The 10,824-nt window shown below is 36.1% G+C and overlaps 1 protein-coding gene across 1 annotated transcript; it reads right to left on the minus strand.

The window, feature by feature from the left end:
* Window positions 1–2,113: 2,113 nt before the first annotated feature.
* On the minus strand, window positions 2,114–10,262 carry LOC104520970 (intraflagellar transport protein 80 homolog; the record flags this gene model as incomplete). The annotated part of the gene is made up of 6 exons (XM_010162808.1): window positions 2,114–2,353; window positions 5,514–5,637; window positions 6,786–6,958; window positions 7,048–7,137; window positions 9,578–9,595; window positions 10,091–10,262. Coding segments are annotated over 6 exons (691 nt in total), but the record flags the coding sequence as incomplete, so codon positions are not given.
* Between the last annotated feature and the right edge of the window lie 562 nt (window positions 10,263–10,824).

Genomic DNA, 10,824 nt, shown 5'->3' on the forward strand with positions numbered 1-10,824 from the left:
ATTCAGATGGAGAATGGTAACACAGCTGTATTTATGGAGTCATCAAGTGGCAGTTGATTTTGCAGCTGTTGAATAAACCTGATGCGGGATCTCTCTCATCTCACAAAAAGAAAGCAATGGAAGTCTCAACATTTCTATGTTTAATTATCAGTCCTGAAATATTAAAAAATTGCCTTTTTTCCCCCCCTAATTGTCCCCCTACCTCTAGGTGATATCATCAAGAATTATGTTTTTGAAAGCTTTTAGCTTTTCCATTTTTGGTTATTTATAACTTTGACTCCCCTGAAGTGAATAAGGAACTGGAAATGATAGAACGAGCCAAACTGGCTTCCCAGGACACCACACTGCGATGTAAATTAAATCTGTCCCTTTTCAGAGCAGCAGCAAACAGCCAAGTGCTGCTTGGGCTCTCTCATGCTCACCCAGCAGAACTTCCCATCTGCTTCTCCAGGGATCTGCATCATTTCCAGATCCTCAGCTTTCAGTTTCCTCAGCAAACTAGTGGAAACCTGGTCCTGTGGTCACGCTCGCAGCTCCTCGTGTGCTCTTCTGCAACCATGTGCAGTGGTCAAGGCCAGGTTGGATGAGGCTTTGAGCAACCTGGTCTAGTGGAAGGTGTCCCTGCTGATGGCAGGGGGGATGGAACTGGATGAGCTTGAAGGTCCCACCCAACCCAAACCAGTCTGTGACTCCATGCCACCTGTCCCACTGTTTTATCTCACCCTTGCACTGGCTGATTGTTGCACCAGGCATTTGTAAGAAGCTGAGTGCATCTGCTGCCTCTGCTCTGCTTCCAAGAATAAAAAAGCCAGATTGAGTTGAGGCTCTGAACTTTGCATCACCACTAGACTTGGTCTTCAAAAACTGCTGACATTGCATTACAAATCTGAGCCAGGCTTCATAAATTTATCATTAAACACCCACCCATTAGTGATATTTTGGGGTTCATTCTGGAACTAGTAAGTGCTTTCTGCAAGTCAATGGAAGGTGAAGGTGTTCGCTTTGCCACGTGTCAGGACACCAGAATACTGGGGAGCTTCAAATGAGCTACATCTAAAATGTTGGTTTATTTATCAGTCAGGTAAACAAATCAATGGAGATCACCTAATGCATCATCTATTAGATACATTAAAAAAAAACAACACCCCACACTTTGTTTTTTATTAAAAAATTTATGAACTATGCAAAAAAAGTGCCATATAATGATTTACAAAACAGAAGAAATGTGCCAGATACCATCAAAATGCTAAATATCTGTGTAACATTTGAAATATACATATTATACAATGTTAATTATGAATAACCTGCTCACATATTTATAATACAAAGGGCTTCTGCAAAGAGTATTTAACATATGCAGCCACTTTCATCTGTATAACAAAGAAAAAAAGAAATCATAATGAAATAACACAAGTGTAAAAACAGGAGTTTCAAATCAAGTGCTTTGGGTGGAAAAAAATAGGTGGAAAGCTCTTACTTAGTTTAAATTCATATATTTTAAGCTTAAGGAAACTCTGAATATTGTCAGTTATACGTGTTAAATGCTACAAACAACGATGCTGTTTGTTACTGCAAACAACATTCAAAGCATATTCCACAGCATTTTAAACAATTCCTGTTACCTCAGAAAATACCCTTTATTGTTAAATAGTTTGCTGCAGGGACAAACCTGAGTTGCTGAAGCAATCTGAAATAATCTATTGAAGGACTTGCTAGTACATTTGTACCAGCAGAAATATGTTATTAACCTAACTGTGAGTTAAATATTCTTTTGTACTTTATAGGTGCAAGCTCCTTATTTAATTTTCAACACTTTCTGTTTGATAAATTATTTTAGGGCAATTTAAACACAAGTCTTTTCTTGTGAGGACGCAGAAGTAATCAAACTGCTTAACCAGGTGCTTAAAGAGGGAAATCAATAACTTAAGTAGAGGCAACCAAGGTTAACTGATTTTAATAGCAATGAAAATTTAAAAGTCACAGAAAGACAGTTAATTTCCCTTTTTTGTCTGTATTAGGGACTACAATGTAGCTCCTCACTGGAGGTAGGGCATCAGAACATAAACCCAGCTCTAAATGAGTCTGTAGTAAATAAATAATCCTGCTTGTCATCCAACAATTAACAACTCTCACTCCTGTTCCCTACAAAATGTTTGCTGTGGATATTTAATTTATGGTTGTCAAAAAATGCTGGTACAAAATACTCAAGAAGCACTTTTTAATGTGACCAAAAGGTCAGTTATTGCTGTACAGTTACACTAGCTCTCACTGCGGGACCGGCTGCTGCTCGTTCTCTTTCTTTAGCAATTTCCATCTCTATTTTGGCTTTGATTTTATTCCAATCAACTTCCAGCTGTAAGAACAGAAAAGCGAGTATGCAGAGGTTAACTAACATTAAATAGAGAGGTCAAACAGATAATTTGCTAACAGGATAATTTGAAGTTACAATTACAAAGTGACCATATCAATCATTATACACTTCTTCAGGTAAAAAAGTCACAATTTACACTAACAGGATGTATGAAGGCACAGTTGAGTTCTATCAAACTGAGCTTTCCACCTTTAAGATAAACCAAACTTGATATATTTTAACAAATACTAACATATCTCATTGCGCCTGGCAAAAAAACCCCCCCACATTAAAACACCAGAATAACTTGGATCGACTTTTATCTAATTTAAATGTAATGACATCTGTGTCCTATTACTGAGAATAGAGCCCTTAATCAATAATACATGCAGTGATGTCTTCTGACTGCACCTAAAGTCCACCAAGTAAACTGATAGCATCTTACTCTAGTTACCTGATATAACAGAAATCAAATTTCTGCCTGAAATTTGTCTTCTGCATCAAGAAAAGTTTTAGCTTTATCTTGGCATTTCTTCAGCTGCAGAGAATCGTCATCTTCTGGCTGTATTCTGTTCCAGTGAAACTTCAGGCAATAGATATAGTACAATATCCATGGTATAGCGGGGTAAAATACGTGTCAGTCTTTCAAAAAAATGCTTGAAAAGAAAGATTGGATCATGGTGCATTTGATGACTATAAAAACATGTCAAAAACATGTCAAAAACCGTGCAAAAATGTAATTGTGAAGTTCAGTTTCATTGCTGGAGAATTAAGATTGTCAAAGATGGGATGGGGAAAAAGAAAGCTCAATTCCTGCACAGAGAATTTTCTGAGTAGCTGTTATTCTGTTAACTAAGTCATGAAATAACAAGGAAGATTCTCTGTGAGGGAAGATGTAACTGCAATCCCCACATTCTCATGTGAAAAGGTTAATCCCCCAATTCAGGATGCATTTACTGGGCCCAGGTGCTTTGGATCTGATGACTGAAATCTTTATGGAGCTCTAAGAAAGAATGTGTTTGCTTTAACAGATGTCACACAGATGTTAAACATACCACGGAGAGGGCTAATTCTGTCATCTAACCCAGAGAGCTACTTGCCAGGGAAGCCAACAAGCCTTGCCAGTGACACCTAGTAACTGCCAAGATATGGACTCTCAGAACTCTTGGGTTCCCAATACATACCTTAGATATAAAGATGTGAGATACAACAAGTGAGCACATTGTTTAGATTCTGTATCTGATTGCAGATCAGTGCTCTCAGCTGCGGGATAGAAAAGAGGTAAAAACTCCTCACTCAAGCCTGACAAGTCTTAGGTGGTGAGCAGGAAACTGAGATTCTTCTTATTTTTTTTTCCCTGAGAAGGAACAGCAGCACGAAACGGGAGGGACTTTTCATAAGGGCAGTTAATGACAAAACAAGGGGAAAAGGCTCTAAACTGGAAGAGGGGAGGTTTAGGTTAGATATTAGGAAGAAATTCTTTGGTGTGAGGGTGGTGAGACAGTGTCCCAGGTTGTCCAGAGAAGCTGTGGCTGCTCCTCCCTGGAAGTGTTGAAGGCCAGGTTGGATGAGGCTTTGAGCAACCTGGTCTAGTGGAAGGTGTCCCTGCTGATGGGAGAGGGGGTGGAACTGGATGGGCTTGAAGGTCCCTCCCAACCCAAACCAGTCTGGGATTCGATGATTCTATGAAATCTTGCTTTTTTCTTTGATGCCCTTAACATTTGCTTCTAACTTTGCTATGTGAGCCTGACAGGCTGTATTAAGAACTTAAGTGACCACCATAGCCATGAGCATAAAATCCACTTCATGAAGTAGGTTCTCTCCTAGTTTCAGATCCAGCAGACAAGACCTCCAGAACACAGGTGCAAAATACAGCTCAAGGATTTCTTTACTCCAGGAACCTTCTGCAGTCTGAGACCCAAGTTTTAAGACTGAGCATAAGGTGAAACAGGCTCCACTCGTGTCACTCTGCTCACACCTTCTCACTGACAAAGTGTTATAGCTTAGGAATTTTTCCAGAAACTACAGCTTTCTGGTGATTTAAAGACACAACAGTATTATCTAAAGAGCATCTTTCAGAAGCATCAAGGGATTAAGATGATTTTTGCTCAATAATGGATTTAAAGTATGTAGAGATGTACTTCGAGCCAGCAGCTGAAATTGCAACGCTCTAAGTGTTTAAAATATGTTCTGTTATTTTTCTATGTTTTCTAGGTAAAGTACTGCAGAATGGTTCATTGAGGAATTAGATACTGTGCAGGCTTCTATTCTTGTTTAGGAAATGAAACCTCCCTAGAAGTGCTAAAAGCACTTACATTAGAAATGGAGCTTTATTGAAAGTGTAATGGACACTGTTCAGTTAAAGGATCTGAGCTAACAGCTCGGATGTATTTCCTGATCCATCAGCTACAGTGGATGAAAGGATACATCTCTTTTTATACTTTCACCCTCATAATGCTTCAGAACAGCGAGGGGAAAAGCAGGAAGGACATAAGGGCTGCTCAAAGAAATTGCTGACTAAGGTGCACGAGTGGTGCCTCTCATAAAGGAAATGCACAGAAGTATTCCAGTGGAATCTGAGATACTTTTAGCTTATGAACTGTAAGATTTGTCCTCAGTCTTTTAAGATCCGTGAAATGCTAACAAATTGAAGTGACCTACTGATGATGGAGAGAGTTTCCAGAGCTTTGATGAAATTGTATTTTTAGCTCTTTGTCATATTTGGTGGAACAATTCATGTTCCACCAAATTCACAGTTCACTCTTAATATATATCTGGATACCTTCAAAGTTTGTTATTGTTGCTATCCATAAAATGACATTACAATGTTGAAGACATTTAAGAGGTACATATTCAACCATAGTAAGGTCTAGCTCTCTGTTTATAGAAAACAACTGTGCCTTCATTTGTATAATCCTTGCCAGATACTAAATATATACACTGTGTATCTGTGCCTTCAAATAAAACACATGCACAACTATCACTAGCCAAGTAGCCACACATCAAGCTATGAACTTGTAGTCAGATGTAAAAATCTTGAGATTTGTGTCCACATTTGAACCAAAGAAGGAAAATGTAAGAGCAATTCCCTCCCACCTTCCCAAACTGGCTACAAAGAACAGGCTGACTTAAAACTGTAGGAATAATTCTGAGGAATACTTACACCTTCTGCATATTGCAAAAACCTTTTGTTCGTTTCTTTTTTACCAAAGTCCTCTAGGAACTTTTGTCGATAAGCCAGGACCGTGTCAACATGTGTCTTGTGCTTTACTGCTAGTTCTAGGGCCCTGGAATAAAACAGAAATGGGCTTGTCAGGTTATATAAATGCTCTGGCACAACTACAATCACCATGGTTTTACAAAACGATATGCTGAAAAGTGTTTGGGCTGCAGGCAAAGATTCCTAATCCATAGTGCCAAGGAGTTTTACATTAGTATCAATCACAGGAGGGTAAAAGTAGCCAGCGAAGGAGACTGTCTGCTTTATGATGCATGCTACAAAAAACATCCAACAATTATTTCTGTTGATAACCTCATCGTATCATTGGGAGTTTGACAACAAGGAGTCTTTTTATTTCAAGGAAATAAAGCAGAATGGTTAAGAGTTTAGCACTCTCAATATAAAGAGGCAAAAGTAGTAATTTTTAATAACTTTATTATAGTCAGGATTCACTTCTGAACAGTGTCATAATACACATATATGCCATATGCTACACAGCATTTACAAATATTCTATAGGTGGGAAAGATTAGTCACTGCATTAGTAGAACTGATTACTCTCACATCTGTTTTCTTCTCAATGGCATAAGGAATACTTACGTATGACAGACACAGTTTTTAGATGATATGTATTAAGCAACATAATAAAAACCACAGATATGTGGGGGAAAAACAATTTGTTGCTCACAGTGATAAGAATAGCAAAGAAATTAGTAGTAAACGGCCTCAGAAGATCCTGTTAGAAAACGTGGGGTTTTGTTTAAAGGAGAAATTCCTACTTTGTTTTCTCAGGCCTAATTCATATTTCATCCACCTACACAGTGCTGGGAGTCTGAATAGCCACGTATCTATTTTTAGCAACAAGACATTTCAAAACAGCCTTAATTCTTTGAGGGTCACATACAGTTTGAGGTATCGCTAAGGACTTTTCTGTCTTAACAACAATGAAAAAGCAAAATGTTATTTAAAAATGCTGCCAAGCATGTTTTGGACTTTTATCATAGAATACTTGTACCTTCTAAATATGAAAGAAAACCAGTTACTGGTTTGATTATTGTCAGGATATTACTTACTTCATCTTTTTACAGCTCTGGGCAATTAGAGATAGGAAATTTGTCAGCTAAATATCTGCAATTAAACAACTGACCTAAATAATCTACAGGTTATGTCAGTAAGAATGCTTATAAACATATTGTGTTTAAAAAAAAAATACTACCTGTCCCAATTGTAAAGATTAATGTTGACTTGAATAGCTTGATAAATAAGGCCTGTTTGAAGAAGAAGGGTTTCAGCTTCTTGGGTGTTTCCACTGAACAAGAGTATATGAGCCATCCTTGATTCTTTGGATGGAAGATCTTTGATGGAATTGATATACTGAACTTTGTCAATCTGTTAATGAGATATCCAATAGTTTATTAAGGGAAATTAATTAATAAATGTAGTTTTATTAATGGCAATCAGTAACACCATTTTCTTACCTCACCAATTGCTGCATAGGCGATTTCTGCTGTAGCCATGTCTTGGTTGGCAACTGCCATAGCAGCTAAACATGCCCACATAGTTTGATCCTGAAATTAAAAAAAACCCCCAAAACTTCAAATATTTATTATCATGCTAAAAATGACTTCTTAAAGGAAGTATACAAGTCCAGAAAAATAATATATAACAATACAACATTTCTCAGTATGCCTGTTATGGCACCGTGGTCTAAGTCTCTTATTAGAAAGTTACTACTTAATTATTTCTCAGAACTCCTTCATTATAAAAAAGTTGATGTTGTGATCAGATGAGACTGACAGCTTGGCTGAATGAAGCATTAGTTTTCAGCATCTCAGGCAATAATGAACTCTTGCCACAGTAGCACTTTACAACCTCATCACCGGTGTCTCTGTCACTACTTGTGGAACTATGGTGGAAACCAAAGCACTAGTTGTGGTTCAAAATATCATTTTAATGTGGCTAATCTCAGCCTGGCTTCACAAATAACTGACAATAACACTAAATGAACATTTATCATAAATGTACTACAAATGAAAGAGAAAAGAAAAAAAAAAAAATCACTTGACTGTAGAACAGACTACAAACCTGCTAAAAAGTAAGTCAGAGCTTCAAAAGTTCTGCCTCCTTTGTGGTATTTCCAGGACATTTTATGTATAGAATTCACAATTAGAAAAAACTTAGTGGTAATAATAATATTGCACCCTTGTTTTCTATTTTCATGACTTAGGCTTGTTTTTTGGTTTTTTTTTTTAATACAACCTTTTGGAAACCCCAATAATTCAGAAAAACATTCAGGAAAATCCTGACATTTTGGTATTTTCCCTCTTCAACTCTGACTAGGTTATGACAAAAATAAACTGCTAAAATATATTAGTATAGTTTAGGCTACCACATCTGAAAACTCTAGTTCAGACAGGAAAAATGTAATTTTGAATGTACTTATTAGTCCACATGTACTCTAAGAATGAGGTGACTTCTAATATTTTTGTTAAATATGTCAGGAACAAGTTTGCAAATAAACACTTTGCAATGTGAATACCTTTTTTAGAAGCAGCATAGGATTATTATTGATTTAAATCAGAATAAACAGCTACACCAAGTATGCTTTAAACATATTCCCATGCCCTCTCTTACAATCACTTTTGTATGAAACAAAGGTGGTAAGCCTCACTAAAGCCAGTGAAATACAGTAATTTAGCTTAAGGCTATGGTTTCACCATCACCACCTCCATACCTGCCTGCTCTTTACCATGATTCAGGATAAGATAAACCTTCCTGCTGGTAGCCCATACTTTGGGAGAATTAAAATTGTTCAGAGAATCCAACGCTCATAAAATCTTTGTCATGTTCTCTTCCCCACTTCCCTACTGTTTAGAAAACCAGGTGATAAAATGCTGAAAGCTCAGCCTGAAATTATGCAAGAGACCAAGTTTCCAGGAGTTTTCCACCAATAGGTCTTGCTGTTCTCTCTTTCCTCAGAAAGATGGTCTGTTTTGTTAGTACTGATTGGAAATACTTTGAACTGAGTTGCCAAAATCAACATAAGAGCCCCTGGAACTCCATGAAGAGTTTAGGAATTGTGACAGATAAACAAAGTACTCAACTCAAGACCAGCTGTGATGGCTTTCTGTTTACCTTGGTGGAAGGGTATTCCAGGTCAGCCCTCTCAGCCCAAACACCAATTGTGAAATAGAAAGGATATTCACACCATCTAGTTTGGGCTGGTTTAGATTACCTTACATCAAAAACAACAACAACAAAATAATGACCTTTGTAATCAGTGGAAAGGAGAAGTCTTCAAAGACCTAGGTAGCTAACTTAAAACCAGATGATGTGAATACTCTTCACACTGAAAACAAAGATTCTACTACAGTTTTTCTTGAGAGAAAGGTTTTCCTCACTCGTTGACTGATAAAGATTAATGAGGAAAAGCTCTTAAAAAAAGGGACTTAAAAATATATTGGGATTTCATAAAAGAAGCACTGAAAATTTTAAACATTTTTCCTTTTAATTATGATTAAACTCCCTGCATGACTGTACACAGAAGAATGAAGAGCGAGTACGAAAAGTTTGACCAAAAAATATTCCTTCATTAGAAAACCTTCATATTAATCAAAAAGAAACAATATTCTGAAATATTACCACCCATTTTTATTTATTAAAAATAAAACATCCTACAGATGTTTTATTTTTAAAGATAATTCATTTAGATTACTCAAAAAATTTAACATAATACTGTATTTGAAATTTGAAATCCCAGTTCCCACTGCCAAATACTGGAATAAAAACCTCCTGTTAAATGGATAACACTCAAAATAAAAATCACTATACAGCCCAAATTATCTGGACGTGGATTGATTTAATAATGCAAATAAAAACATATTTTAAATACACATTTAAGGGCATGATAATCCTATGAAAGTACTAAGGTCTTTTCTAGGAGTAAATGGGAGAAAGGAAGCAGGGTTTGGGGGGATTTGGGGCTATTTTAAAGACTGCCAGACTCACCTCATCTGTTGCTGTTGTCTAAGTACATACAAAAGAAAGCAAAGGAAAAAACAAACAAACAAACAAAAAGAAGTGAAATAAAATCTGAAAAAATCCCAGGCAACTGAATGTGGAGATGCAGATCATTTTTAATCACCTACATTAAGGCCTAGTCCTGAAAACTTCAGCTTATTGCTAACTTCTCAAAGTACCTGTGTTCAATCCATTTGGACTTTGGTGTGAATAAAAATAAGATTTTTTAAATTATGTATAATGAAAATGATGAGATTATGTATATTATAGTATTTATAATATATATAATGTATATATACATTATAATATGTATATTATATATATGTAATTATGAAAAATGTAAAATTTTCCATGACCAGCCCAATAATCATCATCAGCAAAGCAGAAAAGAGGAAATGAGATGTAACATCCGATATGCAATTATCATTATTAAAATAATACTTGAAAACATAAATATTACAGTGAAATTATATCTCAAAGTTCCCAATAATCAGCATTTACCTTGACAAAGCGACACAACCGGACAGCAAGTTCCCATTTCGAACTACTGACATATTCATGAAGAATGGTAGGATAAGGTGAAATATTGAGGTGAACAAGTGAACCATCTGCTCTTCTAACTGTTATCTGATTTCCTACAAAATGTACAATCTGGGGATTTTTGCTAAATTCACTGGGTAGAGAAAGAAAGGGAAGTTAATATTCACTTCTTTCTTACTGGAAAGGACATTAGAAATTTAAAGGAATCTTTGTTTCAGTGTTACAATATGATTATACTTCATTTTCAGAGCATATAAACATCTAAGCACCTAGTTATTCAACACTTAAATCCACCAGGAAGTTTGAACGTTCTCTAAAAATAAAATTATAGTTATGCACATTCACTGGCCGTAAGGCAGATGTAAACTGGGTATTTGGGCAAAAATTTTCAAATACATTTTTCAGGTAAAGATATTTGGGCTCCCACAACTCTTAGTATGAAATAAGAAATTCAGGTATTCTTTATGAAGAATTTCATATCACAAAGTTGAAGTAAACATGTAAAGCAAACATGCTCAGCTAGAAATAATATTATCTGTGACCCAATATCTTGATATTTTTTATTTCCAACAGATACTTTAAACATATTTTTCTTTATTTTTCTTACAAACAACTAAGGCATTATTTAATGAGATTTGATTAAAATTTTGCTCTTGCATCAATGATGCTTTTCTCCTTTTAAACTGCTCATCATT

Source organism: Antrostomus carolinensis, unplaced genomic scaffold (genome assembly GCF_000700745.2).
Source record: "Antrostomus carolinensis isolate BGI_N321 unplaced genomic scaffold, ASM70074v2 Scaffold28282, whole genome shotgun sequence".
Taxonomy (NCBI): domain Eukaryota; kingdom Metazoa; phylum Chordata; class Aves; order Caprimulgiformes; family Caprimulgidae; genus Antrostomus; species Antrostomus carolinensis.